Source organism: Prunus persica, chromosome G5, assembly GCF_000346465.2.
Source record: "Prunus persica cultivar Lovell chromosome G5, Prunus_persica_NCBIv2, whole genome shotgun sequence".
NCBI lineage: Eukaryota > Viridiplantae > Streptophyta > Magnoliopsida > Rosales > Rosaceae > Prunus > Prunus persica.
Window position 1 is genome coordinate 2,950,787 of NC_034013.1, and position 23,892 is coordinate 2,974,678.

At 37.5% G+C, this 23,892-nt stretch overlaps 2 protein-coding genes across 7 annotated transcripts; one reads left to right on the plus strand and one right to left on the minus strand.

The window, feature by feature from the left end:
- LOC18776572 (extra-large guanine nucleotide-binding protein 3) lies at positions 4,765–13,585 on the minus strand. 6 transcript variants are annotated; one of them, XM_020563640.1, is made up of 10 exons: positions 13,263–13,585; positions 12,679–12,768; positions 11,488–12,499; positions 11,255–11,392; positions 10,522–10,626; positions 10,250–10,429; positions 8,929–9,106; positions 7,355–7,602; positions 6,395–6,567; positions 4,809–5,531 (listed from the first exon to the last, which is right to left on the minus strand). In XM_020563640.1, the coding sequence occupies exons 3-10, from the start codon at positions 12,454–12,456 to the stop codon at positions 4,937–4,939; spliced, it is 2,586 nt and encodes an 861-aa protein (XP_020419229.1). In that variant the 5' UTR covers positions 12,457–12,499; positions 12,679–12,768; positions 13,263–13,585; the 3' UTR covers positions 4,809–4,936. The 6 variants fall into 6 exon arrangements, with proteins under 6 accessions (XP_020419226.1, XP_020419228.1, XP_020419229.1 ...); XM_020563637.1 differs by having other exon boundaries at positions 4,765–5,531; positions 11,488–12,768; positions 13,263–13,424; XM_020563639.1 differs by lacking the exon at positions 12,679–12,768 and having other exon boundaries at positions 4,807–5,531; positions 11,488–12,514; positions 13,263–13,424.
- On the plus strand, positions 21,372–23,588 carry LOC18777192 (pentatricopeptide repeat-containing protein At1g31920). The gene has a single exon (XM_007210812.2). It carries the CDS (start codon positions 21,706–21,708, stop codon positions 23,512–23,514), a length of 1,809 nt encoding a protein of 602 aa, XP_007210874.1. The 5' UTR covers positions 21,372–21,705; the 3' UTR covers positions 23,515–23,588.

Genomic DNA, 23,892 nt, shown 5'->3' on the forward strand with positions numbered 1-23,892 from the left:
AAAAGTAGCTATCCAGGCAGAAATTAAAGTCCAATGCTTTTTTCTCTTTTTTAGAGTTGGTCTTTCCCTTTCTGAGTCTTGTAAAAGGTAGTTCTGTTTGAAACAGTTTACTTTCTTGTTATTTATTCTGGCCAGAACTACCAGTTTTGTACTGTGAAAAATTGTGAAGTCCTCACCAGTCTGAGGCAAGAAAAGAACTTATTTGGGAGATATTCCTCACCCAAATTCGTAATCGCTTGTTTAGAAATCAGTAACTTGGGGTGCAAGTTATCCATTTTTAAAGAAGTCTGCTAGGATTTTTATTGCAAGTCGTAGCACGCTCGCACACAAAAGAGACTTGTTGACCAGTCAATGGTTTTCGAGACAATTGAGAACTTTACCCTATCATCACAGGAACAAATCAAAAACGGGTGAACACTAGGTACATCTTTTTATGTTTATTAATGAAATTCACTTTCACTCGTATTGTCGAGTTTAGTATGTTAGTTTTGCCCAACCGGCTTTTGAATCCTGAAACTGCCACTGCTCATGCTGACGTCAACAACCAATATAAATACAAAAATGAAAAATGAAAAAAAGATGAAAAAATTCAAAAATTCAGAAAATTTTTTCTATAAATACCTAGTCATGTTCTTCACTTTCTATACCAAAATTTCATACAAATTCCTTTCCGCATATCTCATGTAAATAGTGCTTGTCTTTATTTACCATGATAATGAATGGTAAAGCAAAATTAAAAAGAATAAGATAATCACTATTCACGTGAATAATATTTATCCTTACTTGCCATTTCCCTTTACCATAGCTAAGTAAATGCAAGTGCTCTAAACCCGTATCCCTTACCACTATTCTCAGCCACACTCACCATCATAGAAGAAAAGACAAATTAGTGTGTTTTCTTTTGGGTTTTTTTTTTTATGAGCACTGGATTGGTTGTTGGGTTGTTTTAATTATTTTATTCCATGCAAAAGAGGTTAATATTACATGGGTTTTTTGATGCATTGAGTTTTTTTTTTAATAAAGAATATTGGGCTTTAAAGGCGGTGGCACAATGGTATTAAATGGGATCTTTTAAAACACGTTTTATTGGTTTGGATCCGGATCCTTTATTTTAATTTTTTCTGTCATAATTTACTTTATTTTTATTTTTTAGATGTCATCTTATTAAAATTTAATTTAAGGAATTTAAATTGGACACATCATCCTTAAAATAGAAAGCCAATTTACTCCTAGTTAAAAAGGAAAAAAAAAAAAAAAACCCTAAACTTAACGTACCTAGCAGTTTTTTTTTCCTTCTTCTTCCTTCATTGTTAATTGAGAGAGTTTCTAGTCGGATTTGAAATCAAAAGGCGAAGAGATAGAACGAGAAAGACGACGTACGCATGTTCGTGTTGGACATATTTTTCAATTAGTATTTTGGCGCTCACAGTAATCAGAAGCATTTGTCCAACAAAAAAAATATCATAAGTAACAAAGCCTACTCCATTTAAACCCAATTTAATCGTAAGACTCAATTAAGATAGAAAGCCACTGTATTTTTGGTGCTCAAAATATGTGGATTATTGATTGTTGTGAACCACTTAGATTGGGATTGAAAATAAAAGGGGTATTTTTCTTTGATGGCTGAAATAAAATTGGTGTTTTTGAGTTTTAGAACTGCGATTAGTTGAATCTGATTTCTGAAGAAGAAGAAGAAGAACACCAACGACTTAGCTTCTGTCTGTTTGGCAAGAATGTAATTTTATTTTTATTGTTGTAGGTGATGTTGCAGTTGTTTTAACCTTTAGATTTTATTATGTTGATGTGGCAGTCTTATATTAAAAGTCAAGCAAATCCTAGTATCCTTTGCTCTGATTTTTTTTCTATGATTTCAGACATGCCACCTTGTTAAAAAAAAAGTCAATGATTATGGGTCAGTTTGGCATTGTTGTGCTGTGAAAATAATAGCTGTCAAATTTATTGTGTGATAAATTAGCTGTGAGAGAAAGCAGTTTGGCGTTTGGTAAATTATTTGTTAAAAGTGTTGTTAGTACAATAATCAGTTTCTAAGTGTTTGGTAAATTTTCTTGTGAAAGTAATGTGAGTTGTGTATAAAAAGGGCATTATGTTGAAATGACTTTTGTGTTAAAGTGTTTGATAAAAGGAAAACACTTTCACTTGCACACACACACACACATATACATATATATATATATATTCCATTAAAAATAAATATTATGTCAAAGAAACAAAGAAACAAAAACAAGAATGGGAAAAAAAAGAAGTAAACAAATAAAAACCAACAGCAACAACTATTGAAGTTAAAACCCTAGAAATTAAAGAGAGAGTGAAGAATGAAATTTATAGTTAAAACCATAGAGATTAAAGAGAATGAGGAAAGAATCAAATTGAGAAGAAATAAAAATAATATACCTCTTATTTGAGTCTTGTGGCTTATTAGGAGTGTTCTTCAATTGATTCAACAAGAATAAAATAATAGGAAGAATAGAAGAGATTCAAGAGAAAGAAAACTCTGTGAAAGAGATGGCGTGAAGAAGCAAAGGGATGCGAAGGTGAAAACACGCGAAGAGAAGAGATTGCATGAAATAGATTGGGGTATTTTTGGAAGTTTGTAAATTTCATTAAACCCAGCGCCTCTTAGAAACTGATTCCTGCATAATCAAAAAATGAAAGCACCTAGCTGATTTCCCTTATAACTTTCTCTCACAGTAATTTTTATTAATAAGTGATTTTTTCATAGTTTATTAAACAGGCCTAGCTTCCCAAAAATTTTAAAAAATCACTTATCACCACAAATAAAGAATGCCAAACGGGCATTAAAACTTGCCAATATATATATTTTTTATAGAAAAAGAATGAAAAATCTTACAAATAGAAGTAAATGCTCTTTTAGCTAATGGTTCCTACTCAATTATGTTTTATACCTAAAAAATTTCCTCTCGGGACCCACTTGGAAGAAGCTAATCTGGAATATAAGGCCCCGTTCGGTAGCATTTTAAGGGGATGTTTTCATTTTCAGAGAATAAAAATAAGGCAAAAACATGTTCGGTGCCCCAAAAATAGAAAACACTAAGAATGTTTTCATAAAATGAAAACAAGTTCATGTGTACCTGTAGAAAACAGAAAAAAGTTGTTTTCATTCTCATGTCAAACATTTCCATAAAAATAACTCATATATTATTATTTCAAATTGTATTACCATACACGTTTTCATTCTTTTTGTATTATAAAGATATTTTCTAATTAATCTATCCCAGACGCATTTTCATTTCCTGAAAATGAAAATTCGTTTTTTTGTTTTCATTCTCTGAAAATATCTAAGAAAACATTCTCTGAAAACGTTACCGGACATGCCCTAAAAGCCTGATAGGTTCAAAATTTGTGCATGATAACCGAGCCCAAAACCAAGTTTGTACTGAAAGCCAAGTCCAAAAAACTCACATTTGTTACAAGTTGGGCTCGACCTACCATGATGCTCTCATACTAAATAAAAGCCCAACTACAATAATGTATGGCCCAAGATGTCGGCCCAATAATCATAACTGCATCCAAGGCCAAAACTCATGACAATTCGACTTAAGTTCGAACTCCATAATTTGTTCCTCAGCCTAGTCCAAGGCCAAGTAAAATTGTATAAAACTGACTTTGGAAAAGCATCATGAGGTGGATTTCCGGCAGTGTGTCACCGCAGAAAGGCAAAAGGGTTGATTCGACGTTTAGCTACATTTTGAAACTTATGCACACAAATAGAAGTTTTCAAAAGAAGTGTGTGCAGAAGAATTAACCTCAAATCAAGGGTCGAGGTCTGGTTTGTCAGAGAAAAGGCAGCTTATTTGATGAATTAGGGTAATTATTAGTTAACTACTACGAAGTTGTCCGTATTTTAGAGTTTGATACAGCAAGATTTTTTTGTCTTAGTCGCATTCGTAACGTTTAATCTTGTATCAATTTTATATATTCATTAGTCAATCCGTCAGGACCTCTATTCAAATTTTTGGGGGTTGGTTTTTGAATTTTTTTGTTGAAATTTTAATAAATTTGTAAGGTCACATGGTAGCTGAAAGGGTGGATAACTGATCACATCAACATTTTGGCAGGAATTGTTAAGTACGGGGCCCACTGGATGGATTCACATCAGTTTTTAACAGAGGTCCTGATGGATTGACTAACGAATATATGAAATTGGTACGAAATTAAACATTACAGATGCTACTGAGTCGAAAAAAACTACTTGTGTCGAACTCTAAAACACGAACAACTTCGTAGTAGTTAATTGATAATTACCCTTAAATATATAAACAAATAGCTATGGTTACCAGAGTATTCATTTGAGCACCATCTAAGTCACCCGAATTTCTCACTTAAATCTTTGTTTTAGTTTATAATTCAAAGAGGACTTGAGAGATGAAATTGACATCCTTACTATTCATTTATTCTCCAGGGTTTTTTCTTTTGAAATTATCCAGCATGTTTTCTTACAATAGGTATTTTTAAAATGAGGTGGCATGTCTAAATTAAAAGCCAAGCACATACCAGTAGAGAGAATCAAAGCAGAAGGATCCGAATCCATAAAAGTGAAGCTCCCTATAAATTTTCTTTTGTTGCTTGTGGTAGAATCCTTGTCCAATTATATTTTCTGTTAAATAATAGAAACAAGAAAGAAGAGCAAATTATTGATGCTAAAATTGGTAAGGGAGGTTACCCTTTAAACCTTTCAAGGCATAGTTCCAGATTCCACAATTTAAACAAGCATTTCCTGAGACATTATAGACCCAAAAACAACCACATGCATGCTCAATGTCATTATAATTTATAATTGATGTTCCCAAAAATAAAATATACTTTATTTGGATGAAAATACCACAGAGCATGTTACAAATTTCCCTCGCTCTTCACTTTAATTAAAAAGTAAATACAAAGAAGATCCTAAGCCACATCACTCCTGCCTTACATATGGTGAGGAACTCATGTCTGTACTGTAAAAAGAATCCTCTGGTCCACCATAGTAGGTCTCCTCCTTCTCCTCATCCCACTTAAGAACCTCCCGTATGTACTTGAATGCCTCGTCAATAGTCACTCGTTCCCTTGCCCGAGCTTGCCACACAAAAAGCTTTCGACTTGTGATGGAAGCATAAAGATCTTTGAACTTCATTGCAACATAGAAGTAAGCTTGATGGGCCAGTGACTGGTTATTGTGATGGGGCTTCACAGGACTAAAATCATTGAACCATTCGCAAGTGCTTAAAGGCGCCTGATTTACCTTGTCCTCAAAGAGATCATACTTGTTTAGGATTAATACAAAAGGGGTATCTTTAAAGCAAGGGTGCCTGACCATAGTCTCAAAGAGCTCCTTGCTTTGTATCATCTTATTTTGAAGTAATGTGCCGCTGCCACTGTTGTCTGGGGCAACCCACATCTGATCATAATCACTAAGAGCAACACAAAACACTACCACACGTACATCTTCAAACATTTCTACCCACTTGCACCCTTCATTCATTCCCTTGGCATTTACTCTTATAAGTTGGTATCTGTGATATCCAATACAGAAAGTTCATAAAACTAAGATTGTATATTAAACATCACTAATAGACAAAAAAATCAGAGTTTATATATGTGATGTAATGGAGTCACTGCATTAACTAAGTTTCAATAATTGTACACTGTAACCAATAAAAAGAGAACCGGTGGATTTAGGTGGTAGGCCATGAGCTTTAGGTCAAGAGGCATGTGATGGGCGGGAGTGAGGGTAGAAATCCCAAGTTCAAATCTTCATGTAAGGAGAAAAATGATGGTTTGAGCAGCCCTTACTGTTTGTTAGTTCGAATCTTCATCCTAAGTTCAATCCTACCAAAATATCAAATATTTTCTCCACACACCTACTTTTCCTAGCCCTTTCTTTTTGACAATTTCTGTTGCAGCCACCTACTAACATTCTCAAAATACAGCTAAACCCTAACCTTAGTTTTAGTTTTATTTTTCAAAAAAAAAAAAAAAAAACTTGCAGATTTTCTCATGCGGACATTATTACCGTGCAGACGCTATGTATTTTCTACTACCCCTCCCTGCTTTCCTCCCTGTTTACAATGACATCAGCACGGTAATAACGTACGGACATCCGGATGAGAGAATAACTGTATTTATTTGAAAGGCTGCCATTATTCAGGGCAGGGGCAGGGTGGGCAGGGGGGAGAGAGTGAGAGAGAGAGAGAGTATTTGGGTGGGTGGCAAAGGCAATAGTGCCACTCAACACTCAATGAGATAAGGAAATGAGAAAGGTTCAAGCCCAATTGAGCACCCTACTACAGTGTTGTAAACTCAAGACATGCCATATCACATAGGGCAAGCCAGGAGCTTCATATATGATCACACACAGAACTGCTAATAGCCTTACTTGGTTAGAGGTGGGGGCGGAGCTTCAAGATTTTCTGTGTAGGTTTCAGACATCGGACTTCGATCATCCAGAGAAAATTCTATGAAAGCCAATCCATTTCCTTGAGTGACCCCTTCGGCATATAGTATGTCTCGTTCTGAAGGTTCATACTCATTGCCAGATACCTCAACAGCCTGAAGAAATAAAACCATGTTGGTTAAACTTCTAACACTTATACTAATCGGCAAGCTATTAAGAAAAAAGAATAGGTAGGAGAAGAATATAAAACAACTAATAGCCTCTAAAAAAGATCCATAAATAGCTGACAACATGGTCCAGTTCGAAAGAAAATTCTTAATAACTCACTAGTATCAATCTCATTAAAACAACTAAATAATAATGCAAGATATTACCATCAGAAGATTTTTTTTAATTAAGGTTATTAATCTATAACATGCTGAGATAACACTCAATGCAAGAAGATTGGTTCTAATACCCACTATTTCAATCTACAGAGATTCCTAGGTGAAGATGACTCACAGCTCTTCAATTACTTAAAATCTTATTTCAAAATCATGTTAAATTTAGCACCGCATTGATGACATTTTGTTATGTGCATGCTGTGTGGCATGCGGGCATTAGTGGGCATGTGGCTTGAGCGCGTGGTGACATATCCGTGTAAATAGGAAGTAGTTGAGCGTGCCAGGTGATTCTTAGTTAGAGGAAGCAGTTTGATTTGCAAGAAATAAACCATTATATTATGTTTGTTACAATTATCTTTTGAGATTTTCCTTCACACATTTCTCAAAAATCTTCCTTGAAGCCCCATCTGTCCAACAAACAAAATTATACAACAGACAGTTGTATTGCTTAACACAAATTGAAAAACAAGATGGTGAAATACATGGCTCAAACAATGGGACAAACAAGATTTGTACAACACCAAAATTTGGATTACCACACAAGTTAAAGATGGTTTACCTGGCTTAGAAAGTACTCTGCAACATCTGGGAGGAAATGAAGCTCATCTCTTCTTTTATATGTTTCCTGAATAGCAGGATCCTTCCATACCTCTTCAACTAATGGAGCATACTCACGTGTTGCAGCAGGGAAGAATGCATCTAAATCTCCAGTAGCAATAATGTCTAGAAGCCAATCAGAGAAATGCTTCAATCTCGGGTTGATGGAGTAGACACATTGAGTAGTTTCATCGAGGTCAATCTCACCACCTGAAATAAGAATTCAATCAAATATCACATACTGAATTTACCATAGTGCAGGAAAGAAAAGCTTCTCCATTTCACAACTGGGTTAATAAACATCCCTCTTATTCAGAAAGATTATCTTATTTAGCCTGAATAAATTGTGACTAAAACCTTTTATTTTATCACCCGTGCAACAGATTATCCTCTTTAAGATGAAACAGTCATTACTAAGAGAATAAGTTAGAAACTAATCGCAGGAATAAAAAATTGCCAGATTTCAAGACCAAATTAAATGACTTCCTCTTCCATCTCTTTCTTTTGTAAACCCTACCCTAATGGGTTTGACAAAGATGTCCTCATCACCAAACATGTGAAGCAGCATTCCCCCAACAAGGGAGGAGAAAGGATAATGCAGAATTCTCCCTGAATTAGCTCCCTGAATGATTGAATAAACAGGTTTTCACCCGGAATTATTTCTTGGTCTTCTAAACCCTAATCTCTCATTCTCTTCTTCTTATTTATAATCCTCTCTCTCCTTCTACTCTTCTCATACTGTCTTGTTATTCTCTTACCTTCACTCTATTTCTACTCTCTTGAACCCTAATTTCTCTTCTCTTCTATAATCCCTCCCTAACTTCTGAGTTCTTACTTGTTCTACATCAGGAAAATTGTTGAGGCAAGACAACAGATTAATAAAATTTAAGAATTCTCCCACATTAAGGTTATGCCTAAAGGTCAAGTCCCATGAAACAGATGTAGAGGAAAGCAAAGCAAGACGTTTACTAGAGCCATTCCCCACAACTTGATGTAATGAGAAATGAATTCCCAAGGACAGGAAAACAAACCTCGCTCCACAATCCTGGAATCAGCCAAAAGCTCCAATTTCCTCATTGAATTCTTTTCGGGAAAATAAATTCTATTGAGTGATTTGCAAAGAAAAGTACAGATGGGCACCATGACTCATCATAAAAGTTTGACACCGTGACTCATCACAAACGTCTGACACGACAACTCATCACAAAAGTTTGACAGTACTCACTTCAGTAATTTCCGATGTGTGTGAATTTGCAACAGGCATACATGCAAAGGAAAACTCCAAGGTTAATATAATCACATCCTAGTTTTCAGGAGCTCCTTGCCATTTCGCCCCCATTGTTGCTGAGTTCTCAAAACTCAAAACCATTCATGCATACACAAGTTTCCACCACATTGCGGTGCAATAGACATTACAATTATTGACATAGCTTATTTATACTGATGCAATCCATTAGCAGAACTTTGAGTGAAGATTGAAAATTCATACCATGAAGCAGAATGCTAGACAAAGGCACAGTGTAATTGCGAAAGTACCTGCTTTAGTGTTTTGATCATGAGAACCATGTCCTTCCATCCTCGACAAAGCCTCCTCTTCAAAGCGCTCCCGTCCATCAAGCAGAATGCTTAGATATTTGTACATGTTACTCTGAATCATCAACTTTATATCCTGCAGTTCTTCTGCAGTAAACTTGTTCCCATACAAGAACTTGGCCTACCCAATTGCCACAGAACAATTGTCACTAATAGCAGTAATAAAACTTAGCAATAAAAAGATCTAGAGAGAGACTTTATATTAAGTTTTATTTCAAATGGCACTCATGGACAGCAGAAAAATGTGTCAAACAAATGCACGTCAAATTTGAGATTACTTTACAGTTTCAGTTACAAAACATAAGGGACTAAACCTCAATGAGCTAAACTCTCTTTCCTAAACACAGGGCACAGCTTACAGAAGATGCTCGGCAGTTTCATGGTACCGTACATTTTCCGCTTGATCTATGTATAATATGCGTCTCAAATGGGGAATATACGTATAAGATGAGGTTCTTTTATTTATTTGTTCATAAAATGGAAAGCATGGAAGGTAATACTTGCAACTGTTCCAGCCACGCACATGAGCCACATCTGTCACTAAATGTACATTAGTTAGTACAACTAATGAAATCCCCATCCCCGAATTTCAATTACCCTTATTACCTGAGGCAACAAAGCAACAAACAAATATAAAAAATTGCCTACAAGAAGGTTCAAGCATCTGGAGAAAATTGCGAAATAGGAAAGTGATAACATTTGCAAGAAGAGTTCCACTGCTAACTCAATTGCTCACTACTTTTTTCATACCAGACCCAAGCAAGCAATTCATAAGCTTCTGTTCCGTTTAGCTTTCTAGTTAGTTGTACACTTCATTGTTTATGAAACCAACAAACACATGCAAAACAATAACACTCAGCTTAGAAATCAAGTCAACTATATGAACTCTCCTCTCAATCCAAACCTTCAAGGTGATTTTTTCTGTCTAATCTGTGACAATTCTTCTCTTCACATGTTCATGTTTGTGGCTAGATGAAACAACATATGCACCTATCTATTCTCTAGAATGGCAGCAAGTTTCATCATCTAAACCACTGACTTATACAAGACTAGAAAACCACAAAAGAAACACATCTATTCTTAAGGAAAAAAAAAAACTCCCACTGCTCTCACTCTAGGGCTTTAGAAAAACACATCACATCTCTTCTTTTACTTCTAGGGCTCCCACTCTACCAACTTAAAAAATAATAATAAATAAACAACCATAATAAGCAAATTTCTACAATCCACATCCCAATTGAAGCTTTTACATAAGAGGCTGCACCTGTTTAAAGATAGTGCTGGTTCCAGATCCGTGAAGTCCAAGAAGGAGAAGCTTCTGAATTTTTTTCTGCTCCAAATAATTTGGAACAGTAGTATAATTGCTAGCCTCATCTCTTGGTCCTTGAGGTTGACCATGAGGCACAGGCAAAGAGAACAGGCTACAGACAAAACGAGTTGTTGCCTGTCTAGCAAAAAGCAAATAAACATGCTTCATAAAGAGAGCCATAACCAATACAGGGTCAGCGAAATCTAACTGAGTTTTCCAGTACATACCTTCTCCCAAATATTTCCTCTGATATTATTCTGACCTTCTTCCTCATAGCGTCCATCATCATAGACCCAAAAATGGGTGTCACGTGGACATTGCACATTTGCTACCTGACAGTGTAAAGAAGTACAAAAGTAAAGGCATTAAATTAATTGCAACCAAGGCCAATAAATACAGACACAGTATTAGAGGGGCACTTATCATGTTAAAACTTAAGATGATGTCCCTCAAAAATCAATTTGAAGTGATAGTCCAATAATAACAAACAAGTAAAGAACCCATATACATAATGACAGCAGTGCTCTTCAGCGTGGCATTTATGAAATGTGAACTGTGTCCCTGATTTGGATAATGTACACCAAGTTATTATGTACAAGAAACCTTTTAACTTCCATTGAAAAGTTACATTCCTGCTCTCATTGCTTATTATACTTTTGCATCAGCTGTTACTTCCTGTTGGTTTTAACCTCGTTAATGCACAAAAATGTACTGCTGCTATGTGATGTAAGTCCTATATGCATGGTGATGAGCCTTACATAAAGAGAACATATGACCAGATTATCAAAAGAAGTAAAGAAGAAGCACACTAATCTGAAATGGAATACCAGATTCATAAAACCATCAACTAAAGGGCAATCCACCATAACCTAGTGGCTTACCACAAGCCTATAAGTTACATATCATGACATACAAAAGAAATAATAAGATACATTACCATTAACAAGTCACAGGTCTTACCCTTAGCACCCTCAATTCAAGTTTTGTAATTTCTCGACCATTGATGTAAACCTCAGTGTTCCCATTGCTTGCATCTGGGCTAAGTTTCCCAGTGAAATTTAAGTTTGAACTTATGATTCTATCTGGTTTTTCTCCCTCCTGCCCAATAAACAAGTTGAGATGATCAAGGGAATTCATAAAAGCCTTTTCTTTTCTTTTCAGAAATTGGACAAGCATGTTAAATATGCACTCACCTTTCCCCATAGACCAGATTCTTTATCATACCAGTATCTGCCAGGCTTCAATTTCCGCGGAGGTAAAGGGCAACCAAGTAATTCAGCCATCTCTTCTGGCTTTAGAGGGAACCCATTCACTATCAGCTGCTCTGGTCGAAGCTGATTGGCAGAACATTCTTTTTCTGCTTTCATTATCTGCTTGACTTCCAATGGACTGAGCAATCTGGACAATAGCCTCGACTGTTTACCCAATTTTAACCGCTTTGATTCATCAATCGGCTCACCAATGCAGGTCACACACTTACGCCCTTCAGGCATTGAACCCATTGCCCTAAGCACACAATTGCTGCAATACTTAGCATCACAAACCAGGCATGACTCTTTCGTTTCCCACTTTGCTTTTCGGCACCGATAACAAACTCTACTTTTTTTCTTCTTTTTCTCCTTAGAAACCCCAACATAAGCGGTAAAAACTGGCTGCTCTACATCAACCTCTTTCCTCTGAGACCTATCAACCGTATTAAAAGTGACAACTGGAGCTCGCTTTACTTCATTGGAAACTTGTTTGGGATGGATGCCTGGAGGATTATGGACTGAACCTGGAGAAGCTGAAGGTGAGGCTGAAGAAAAATCAGGGTTTTGCAAGACAGACACTACAGACTCTGAGCTTCCTGATACCCTTGGACTTTGAGTAGGGGAGCTTGTGACACCAGCAATGCGAGACACGGGCAGAGGAATCGGTTCGATAACTGGAGGACCCATATTGGTAACTGATCTTTGTGATTCAGATAGAGGTTCTGCAGTTGGGATTGCACGTGAACTAACATCAAGGGGTTCAACCCTAGGGACATCATAAGAGACAGGAGGGCCTACATACTCCATAGCTATAGAGTAATCAAGATCAGAAGCATCTTCAGGGATTGAAGCACCTGGTGGGAGCATCTTCCTCACCAATTCCCTCCAGCTCTCTCCCTCCTTTTGCTCCATTTACTTCTCTACGGTACCAAATTCCTCTATCCTCAATAATGGTCTGAAAATATGACTTCTTCGAAATGAAAAACACCATATAAGTAATAACTGTGCTACAATCTAAGATAATCCAAATAAAAAGCTTTGGTTTCCTTCTAACATAATACAACACCACAAATGCTACAATCTCAAAAAGATGCACAGCTACTAATATCAGCAAAATCAAGTTGAAGTAATAACTTGTATCAGGTTTTGGTGATGTGCCACTTTTAGAACCCGTAATAGTCTCCGGGCAGCCGCAATCCAACTGTCATCCTTTGAATTCAGAAACTAATCAAACATTTGGACCAAATGAAAAATGAGACCACATTCAACATTTTCAGAGTCCACAGATAACTTTCAAGCAAAACCGGACAAAAACCATCAAGATTTGATCAATTTACAGTCAAAACCAGGCGTACAACTTGGAAATAATAAAAGTTTTTTAAAGCTTGAAAGCTGTAGGAACCATAAACAGACTATCTTACTATAGTGGTTCAAACAGTTGACAAAATCAGAGTCAAACAAACTGTAAATAGAAAAAAGCCCAGCACACCCCTAGAACCACAGAGCAAAGACTGATTCAAAGAGAAATAAATTATTCACCAATCTAAAAAGAAAAGGAATCAGAAAGGAAAATGATAAATTTCCCTTTGAGTATATATTCTACTTTTTTACTTGCAAAAAAAAATTATTCTACTTTTGGAGGTTGTTTACTTGAACCCAACAAACACATAAAAGCTTGAGAGAGAGAGAGACAGAGAGAGAGAGAGAGAGTCAAATACCTGGAAAGGGACCAAATGAAAGGGAATCTGGGATTAAAATCTAAGAAGCATTTTGCTTTCTGAGCTTAAGCAAAAGGTAAAGCTTCTTCTGCAAATCTACCAAAGCTCATGAGAGGAGGGGGGAGAGTAATGAGAGAGACAGGAGAAAGGCAGGTTTTGAAGCACAAGATGAGAGAGAGAGAGGGAGAGAGAGAGGGACCCACAGTTGCAGTTGTATCGCTCTGGCATTTATCGCTCTACACAGTTTTATGACCAAAAAAAAAAATCGCTCTACACAGTTTCACAGTAATGACGAACGAGAAAGACAGTTCGGCTCGTGGGAGAGGTTTTCTGAATTGCCACGCGCCCGTATAGGCGACTAGTAATTTTGTGAGAAACACAGCCCCACGGCCAAGATATTTTTCACTTTCTCTCACTTGTCCGTGGAGAGCGAGATAAAATAAAATATCAAAAATGATAAAAATATGACTACACCACTTTACTCTTTGAATTTCGTGAAATTTATACAATTTTTTAAGGAAATGTTAGCAACTTTCTCTTTTAGAAATTTTTCATTTTTCTTATGACATGTATCCTCTTTACACTTAAAAAAATGTCATTAATGTATGTTACATATTATCTTTTGTTTTCTAAATTTACGTTTATTAATTATATTAAATTTTATGTTTCCTTTAATTTATCTAAAAAAATTTAATAACTTTCTTGTAACCTTATTTAATAAAGAGAAAACTTGAAAGAAAATATCAGTTTTTTTTTTTCAAAAGAAAAAATCTGAGTAATAAAGCCATAATTTTGTGGCACATAACAATTTTGAAAGAAAAACATCACTTCAAAGACCACAACCAAGTAAACAGCAAAAAAATGACGTTTTTTCTTACTTAAATTTTTAATAAGGTGATAAGGTCATCTCTAACCATGTTGGGGCTAAACTCAAATTTTTACCCTCCAAAATACAACTATTCATGTATTTTCAGGACTCAAAATTTTTTTGCTCCAACCTTGTAGACTCATAATTTGAGTCCGCAACTTTATTAAATTATTTAAGGATGATTAACCCCTAAATTTTTTTTTCTTGTTAAATTTTCTTGACATTATTTTTATTTCAACACTCGTGATTTAATTTTCTAAACATTTTTACCTAAAAAAATTAAAATTCCAAAATATAATAGAATTTCAATTTTTTTTTTTTAAACATGAAAATACATGTAGGATATCTATATATGCCTGGAGAAGGTTAAACAAGCTAATTCGAATTTTTTGCAATAAATAATGATCAACCTTTGAAGCAAGATTGATATTAGTTATCAATCCTGAGATGTATAAAGCTTAAAATAAAAGAACACGCAGAGAATTATTTTACGTGGTAAAACTCCACCTCTGGGAAAAATCTACGGGACTCTTCAGTTCAACTCAAATCCACTATAGAACGATGATTACAAGAAATACTCACACACTTATCCTAGACTCATTCTAGATAATGTTTACCGACTTCTTCGTAACTCAACTTCTGTCACGGGATGATCTTCGACACTCCTTATGTTGAACGTAATACTGGCCACGATTACTTCAAGCTCGCCGGAGGAAAACCGCCACCACGGTCTTGGTGCACTCAACTGTATGAGTCACCGACATGCATATGAATGCAATATGAATGATTAAAGTGTTTGATAAATCACCAAGTAAACATGGAACAATTGATGATTTATCTCAAATATGTGCACAACAACTTTTGCTTCAGAATTCTATATGCTCAACCTAATATCAAAAACCGTATGAAACCAAAGAGATGCAAGCTGCTTTTAATCAAAGCTTCCTATACCTAGTCAGATGACCGCACACGAGTACCAAACCCACTTCAATTATAACTATGAACTTTTAGCTTAATTTGGACTCTTAAGAAGACCACAATTGGTTTTCCAACATGAATATTAGTTGAATATGGATTCTTATTGAAAAACGCCAACCAATCAATTTTTAATAGAAAAACAATATCTATTAAAACAAAAAACTCAAACTAGGAATCCTATAATGAATGCATGATTATGTCATGATTTACCTGAAATCAAGTTTCTCATATCGGTCAAGTCAAGCCTCGGATGTATGGGGTTGAATGAGTTGTGCCAAAACTTCCAGTAACAATTCTTCACACACTAATTTTCAACCTATGCTAGAGTCTAGGAAATGACAACACTATTTTCATACTAACAATCTCCCCCTTTGGCATTTCCTAGACAAAACACATATTACAACTCAAAAGAAATTGCATGGGATTAAACAAATGAAATCCTACTCTAAATTAGAAGCTCTGAATCCCTGCACATTATGAATGACTTTCTAGAGTTAGTTCCCGTACTATTAGGATCCGATTAGAGTTCATTCAGGTATATGCTTCCACTCTGATGCTCTAATACTATCCCTCTTCGCTTATTTTGCCTTTTGTCTATTTGTGTTTGAAAGGACCCGCCCCGAATTTTCTCAAAATCCGAGACGAACCCTTTGGAATTTCTGACATCACCCCGATGCCAGGCCCACTTACTAAAAACCGAGACTTCCTGCCGAAATTTCGGCAGAGTCTCCCCTATAATTTGGACATTTCCCAAAATTTCAACCTGCATGAAAACGCATTTAATATTCCCAACTGGCAGCATGCACAATATAATTTCATGCAATTCACACAAATGGCCTTCGGCCTTCCAATAATTCTTAACCGATTACCAAACAATTCAAATACCAAAAATGACTAATATTTAGTCTGCGGCTGCGCCTAATAACCTTAGGCTGCCTACGTACCCTCCTTGAGGGATCAAGCCACACGTAGTTCTTCCATAAAACCCAGTTCTACATTTGGGCGATACCTTATTTCATTTCTCTGTATTTCACATAATCTCCCCATACGCCGGTACAACCAACGCCACGTATGGGGCCTGTCAACACGCCGGATAACCTACGCCACGTGCGACCATGCCATACTATCATAATATCTCTCCATACGCCGGTACAACCAACGCCACGTATGGGGTCTGTCTCAACTCCGGATAACCTACGCCACGCGAGACCTGCACATCATATCACATAACTCCCCATACGCCGGTACAACCAACGCCACGTATGGGGCCTGTCCCAACGCCGGATAACCTACGCCACGCGGGACCTCAATATCATATCACAAATCTCCCCATACGCCGGTACAACCAACGCCACGTATGGGGTCTGTCGACACGTCGGATAACCTACGCCACGTGCGACCTCAACACAATATCACAATAGCTCCCCATACGCCGGTACAACCAACGCCACGTATGGGGTCTGTCCCAACGCCGGATAACCTACGCCACGCGGGACCTAACTTTCACTTGGTGGTACTTGTAGTGAATCCAAAATCCGGGGAGGTACTTACAGTAGTGCGTATAGCACTCTAAACTGACATTCTAGACTCTGTTGTACCCTTGTACAACCATATATAATTTATATAATAATTCTAATATTGTGTAACCCTCCACAATAGTCTAGCTCCCGATAATCCCCCCTGGAAGGGTGAGATTACTCCGGGAGACTCACGATCAACCAAGGGTCAAACTACTCTAACCCTGGTCAAACGGACCTGCGGAACCCACGACCTCCAATTTCTGATCCGAAGGTCCCTATGGGTTCTACCAGGTACAGGACACTTGTCTTGCCAGTTTGGTTCAGATCGGACGGTCGGATCGCTCACGATCGTACGATCTGACGGTTAATATAAAATATAAACTTTAAAATTATTATTCGGAACATCCGGGGTTCCGATTCACGATCCGTGAATTCCTACACGATCCTAGAAATACCTAGATTAACATATATTAAATTTGGGACCATCCGACGGTCCCAACCTATCGAACCTGGATAACGCATAATATGCGATTATCCGTTCGATAGTCAAACGACGTCCGAATTGAGATCCGCAAAATCCTACGCACTCGTGACAACCTAAGGATCTCATCGGAACACAGTGCTATTTTTCTACAGTGCCCATGCGCCGCCGCACGCGCCGGTAGCGCGTGGGTGCCCAAAGCGATAACGCTTGGCCGGAAAATCTCAAAACCACGGCTCCAAACTCCTACCCTAGGTAAAACACCCTATTTGGAGCCACTTTTGTTCTTGGACCTACCCCAAAAAGTGGCCGAAAATGGCCGATCACGGCGGCTGAAGTTTCGGCCGATTTTCAATTCGAAAATCGAGTGATCTAGAGATCGAATCGATCAAAACCCAACCAACAGGCAGCTAGAACAGCTCGAGAGGTTCAAGATCCATACCTGGGTCGACGGAAATGGTGGCCGGAGGAGGGAGATCGACGACGTTGAAGTTTCGACGACTTCCCGGCAGTTTTCTGCATTTTCCGGCCAGCACAGGCCACATCGCCGGCGGGGAACGGTCGGGAAAGGAAGGAGGGACGACGGCGGTTCGAACGCCACCGGTCCCGTGGCCGGTGGTGCCCTGTGGTGGCGCCGGCGCCTCTTGGAAGGCGACGGCAGCGAAACGGGAGAGAGGAGAAAGAGAGAGGTCGCGCGGGAGAGAGAGAGAGAGAGAAAGAGAAAATCAGATTTTTATAAAAATCCCATTTCGAAATATTTACGATTGTGCCACTGAGTTTCTTTTGATCATATCTCTCTCGTTACAACTCCGATTCGAGCCCACTACGTGTCTATGAACTCGTCTCAGTACGACCTATCCAAAAATACAAGTCGCGGTCCCAAACTCTCTCCGGTTAAAAATATGACTAAAATACCCTTAAATAATTAAATAATTAAATAAGGGTAAAATTTGGGGTCGGGGTGTTACAGTGTTCTTATAATTCAAAAGAAATGCTTTATTAGTTGTCTAGGGATTTGATCCTGGGATATTACAATGTTGTCCTTGATATACATTTGTATTAAGTGCAACTTATTTTGCAGTATCTTGATCATATCATAAATGCAACTAGGTCTAGTTATAGTATGAGTTGGCGATCAGAACGTATATGGATAGAACTTATAGTGGGGTCTCGAAAAACAAGTAATTTCTGCTAGGCCTTTATTCTTTTTTTAGGGATGATCGCATACTTATTGATAAGCATATGACCATTTCTAAAATGCTTCTTCAAGATATTATTTATCTTGTATGTTATTCATCTTATATAAATAATCCAGCTCCTTGATTGAAGTTCATACTTAATGTCATCATATGATTTCATTATGATCAAGAAAATTACTTTTTAACTTTCACCATTGCTACGTGGTTGGTGTATCACACCATCAATCAACTTCTTGGAACTTTAAAATGTGGTGAGCTGATAAAAGCAGTTGAATTGTCACTTTGTTTGATAATTCACTTATGGTTTGTAATCATTCAATTTACTTGTTTTGCAACAAGTATCTATTAACTTCTTTAATAGATATGACAACTTTTAGTTCGTTTATCAAATTATAAGGTTCTAAACTTTACGTTTGAGATAACAATTTCAACTATCATTGTTGTTCAATTTGACCTTTCAATATTGTTATCCTTGGGGTATGGCATGAGGAGGAATTTTAATGACTTATCATAAAAGATTATACTTTATTTACCCTTTAAAGCTCTTTAACCTTTTAATAGATTTATTGTTCAAGCATTAACCATTTATAACATATAAAAGAGTGTTGATGCCCTTGACATATTTCCCTTTTCTCTGCTTTCTTGAAATCCTAAACCTTTTAGATTTCATATTAGGCTTTCGTCCGACCGAGAGCGATCATTTGGTGAATGCTATAGAAAGGATAATGGACACAATTGTATTATTACTTAGATATATCTTATACAAATTATATGATTTCTATTATAGTTCTAAACTTCAGAGTGTTTGGATTTCTCAATCTTTACATGCAACTCATAGGCAAGAATTGGAACATTTTTGTAACACCCTGACCCAACAAATTGTTTCTAATTAATTATTTCATTGAGTAGTTACATGTTTTCCCTTGGGAGTATGGGCACTTTAGTCCTTTTTGTTCGGAAAGGAACTTGGAGAATTGAGTAGCATCATTGCGTAAAGCTCATTAATACGAGTTCGCAGCTAGGCGGCATGCTCAATTCCGATTTAAAATAAAGAAGTTATAATCTACTTAAGTGCAATGACACAACCGTAAATATTGCGAAATTCCAATTTAAGTAACATATCACATTCCTTTTTGTGGAATTTCTCTCTCTCCTCGCTCGCGTGACCCTCTCCTTCTTTGGGAAATAGACTGACTTGTTTGGCCGACGTTTTCTCCTCCATCCGGTACGGCCGGCGACGCCACGACCCACAAAACGTTCGTCTCTTCCTACTCTACATGTCCATACCCATTTTCACCTTCAAAACTCTACGATTGGTCGGGATTTCGGACTGGAACCGAGCGAAAACCTTATATCATCACTGGCAATGTTTGTATGATTTCCGGCGATTCCGGCGACCAAAATTGGCAAACCACATATGAAACTACATACTCTCATCATGCTCTACATATTTATGTGCTTGGTTTGGGTTAATTTTGAGGATTTATAGATCAATTTCTAACCCCCCAATTATACCAACGGTTTCAACTTCGTTCCGGCTTGTTTTGGTCAGTTTTTGGCCGTGGTCCATGAACAGATATTGCGCCTATTATACGATATCTGGGTTAGATAGGTTCAGACCGTTCGATCGGTTCCAATTTCAATTATGTTGTTCACAGTACCACTAAGATTGTGTAGGAACTTTCAGATCGGAAATTGGAGGTCGTGGGCCCCGCATGCCCAATTGACCAATATGGAAAGTTTGACCGCGAAGTTGACCATGAGTCTTCTGAGATTGTCTCATTCTTCGGGAAGTACTAGAATGACTCTATAAACCTTCTTAAAGGTTGTGCACACTTCGAGACCCGTGAACTAAAGTTTTGAGTTAAAGTTCGTTGTTGGGTACGTTTGTTAATTAAGACCGTTTATTCTCTCGGATAGGTACCCACACTTTGCATACTCCAGAGAAGGAGCCCTCTCAGAGTTGAACAACATTGAACTTGTTGTGAATGGACTTTGTTTTCAAATGAATATTATTTTCATATTGGCAAGTGTATGCATAACTGTGTTTTGGTCGGGTTTGAAATGTGATTTGATTGGAAATTGGTTTATTTGGAGTTGATGAGATGATGGTATTTCCACGGATTATTATTTATTTATTTATTATTAAAGCATATATGGTGCTAGCAGAAGAACCTCATCAGAGAAATAGAAAGAGGCAATTTAGAAATCCTTGAAGAATTTGTTGGACTGTGGCAGATCCAAAATTCAAGTCCATCACTTCTCAATCAACAACTTATTTCAGTCATCACCCCCTGATCTCCTTCTTTTTTCCTTCTTTTTTTAGGGTTAAAAGATGGATTCATTCAACCGTCACAAAGGTAACGCAAAGCCAGCAATACAATGAGAAAAAGGGGCATCAGCTGAGAACATTTGCTTTTATTACTGAATATTGGGGGTTGTGTTCACCTAATTTTACTTTGTCCCAACTTTCTAGATCTATTTTCCACATTATGTTATCAGATTTTTGTGTTAAGAAAAATACCAAATCTGAGTGCAACACCTCCATAGCTTCTTTGCTTTAGCATTTCATCTCTTGTTCAATTGTCGATGGTGAAGTTTTTCGAGAAACGTGGAGACTATCCAAATGAAAAATAAAGGGCTCCCATATAGAGCCTATTTGGAGGGAAAAATTCAAAGCCGCTTGACATTTTCTAATTGGTTCTTAGTGTGTTAAATTTTTTCTAAAATAAATTAGAAAATGACAAATAGCTAGTTTTGAGTTTTTACCTCCAAATAGATTCTGTATAGGTAATATAATATATCATACTAAAATGGGCTTATTGCTAAAAAAAACCTAAAAATAAACGAAGCAACAAAAAAGTTGGAGAAGAAGAGATTAACGAAGTCAAAATAACACTAAGACTTAGGTGGCTGATGTGGCCTGTTTTCAGCCATAGGATTGCAACATTGTAATCCAGCCCTTGATATTTTCGTGAGATCAGTCTAAATACACTGTGTGATTTTTTAAATATATATTTTTTATTTTTTATGAAAAATCCACTTTGCGTTTTGAAGCTAATATCCTATCCGAAAAAAGTACTTATCCCATGGTCTGACGCAGGTTTTCTGGTTGGCATTTCTCTTTCCAATCTCATGGGTAAGATTGAAGTCCACTCAGCACACTTCTTTTTCCTGCCTCAACAATCAAACAATTGCAAATATTCAAACGCTTTGGACTCAAAATCCCGAACTGGGTTTCACAAGTTAAGATTATTAGTGCACACCTAATTCTTAATAATTGTTGCTTCTATGCCTATTTGATTGGAGGACCCAGAAGCCTTTCTTTGTTTGGAGGGTATCAATGTGGATCTATGTTGGGCAAAATCTATTGGCTTAACATGGAGAACATGCCCAGATGACAGGGGCACCAGTCCTTAACCAAACCCATCTCTTTTTACCTTCCAAAACTCCACTAGGATGCCCAGAAACGAGTTCAAGGTCGAAGGAGCAAGAAAGCTTGTCACTGTTGAAGAGATGCAGGAACATGGAAGAATTGAAGCAAGTTCATGCTCATATTCTCAAGTTGGGCCACTTTTGTGATTCTTTTTGTGCAGGAAATCTTGTGGCCACTTCTGCTCTATCAGCTTGGGGAAGCATGGACCATGCCTGCTCAATTTTCCAACAAATCAATGAACCTGGAACCTTTGTATGCAACACTATGATTAAAGGACATGTGAAGGCTATGAACTGGGATAAAGCTTTGCTTCTTTACTGTGAAATGCTGGAGACAGGAGTTGAACCTGACAATTTCACTTATCCAGTTCTGCTCAAGGCCTGTGCTTGGTTACTGGCAATTGAGGAAGGGATGCAAATTCATGGTCATATTTTAAAGCTTGGGCTCGAAAATGATGTGTTTGTGCAGAATAGTTTGATCAGCATGTACGGAAAATGCGGAGAGCTAGAACGTTCTTGTACTGTTTTTGAGCAAATGGATCAAAAGAGTGTTGCTTCTTGGAGTGCCATCATTGCAGCTCATGCTAATTTGGGTATGTGGTGTGAGTGTCTGATGCTTTTTGGGGATATGAGAAGGGAGGGTTGGAGGGCTGAAGAAAGCACATTAGTCAGTGTACTCTCTGCTTGCACTCATTTGGGTGCACTTGATTTGGGAAGATGCAGCCACGGATCTTTGTTGAGAAACATTAGTGCACTCAATGTAATAGTACAGACTTCCTTGATAGACATGTATGTTAAATGTGGGTGCCTAGAGAAAGGGTTGTGTCTATTCCAGAAGATGAACAAGAAGAACCAATTATCTTATACTGTGATGATCTCTGGGCTTGCTGTCCATGGGCATGGCAGGAAAGCTCTCGAGCTTTTCTCAGCAATGCTCCAGGAAGGTTTGACACCTGATGCAGTTGCTCATTTGGGTGTCCTAAGTGCCTGCACTCATGCAGGCCTAGTAGATGAGGGTCTCCGGTGTTTCAATAGGATGAAAGGCGAACATAAAATTCAACCTACAGTTCAACACTATGGTTGCCTAGTAGACCTTATGGGCAGAGCAGGAATGCTCAAGGAAGCATTGCAGCTCATTACTAGCATGCCTGTTAGGCCAAACGACGTCATATGGCGAAGCCTTCTTAGCGCTTGCAGAGTTCACAAAAACCTGGAAATAGGGGAGATTGCAGCTCACATGCTATTCCAATTGAATTCCCAAAACCCGAGCGATTATGTGGTGCTATCAAATATGTATGCACAAGCGCAAAGGTGGGACAACATGGCTAGAACAAGAACAGAAATGGCTTCCAAGGGCTTGACACAGACACCTGGAATTAGCTTGGTAGAGGTGAAGAGAAGAGTCTACAAGTTTGTTTCACAGTCACACCACCAATGCGACGGCGTCTACAAGATGGTACACCAGATGGAATGGCAACTGAGATTCGAAGGCTATTCGGCTGACACATCTCAAGTATTGCTTGATGTAGATGAAGAAGAGAAGAGAGAGAGGTTGAAATACCATAGTCAGAAGTTAGCAATTGCTTTTGCTCTCATACATACATCTCAGGGGTCTCCCATAAGAATAGTTCGAAATCTCAGGATGTGTAGTGATTGTCACACGTACACTAAATTTGTTTCTATGATCTATGAACGGGAAATTACCGTAAGAGATCGAAACCGGTTCCATCATTTTAAAGATGGAAATTGCTCTTGTAGAGACTACTGGTGAATCTGAACATCCAATTTTCAATTGTGTGTTTCTTTCCTAGTATATTATTGAAATGCAAAATATACGGTTGGATACTGAAGGTTTTTTGGTTCAATGGAGAGGAAAACGTAAAACCATCTTCAACCAGATTTCAGCTGACAGTCAAATGCATAAAGATTCCATTCCATACACAAGTAATGAGACAAAGACTCCAACATAAATTCATTATGCTAATGGAATATGAAAAAAGCAATAATGGCATACTTATTATCATATCCAAGTCACTCTTCTAAGAACTCTAGTTCTCTGCAAATCATGACAATAACAAAAGAGCGGATGCAAACAAAAATTGCTTAAATGAAAAGGTCATATTTCAGGGGCGATCATATTCCTTCAAAT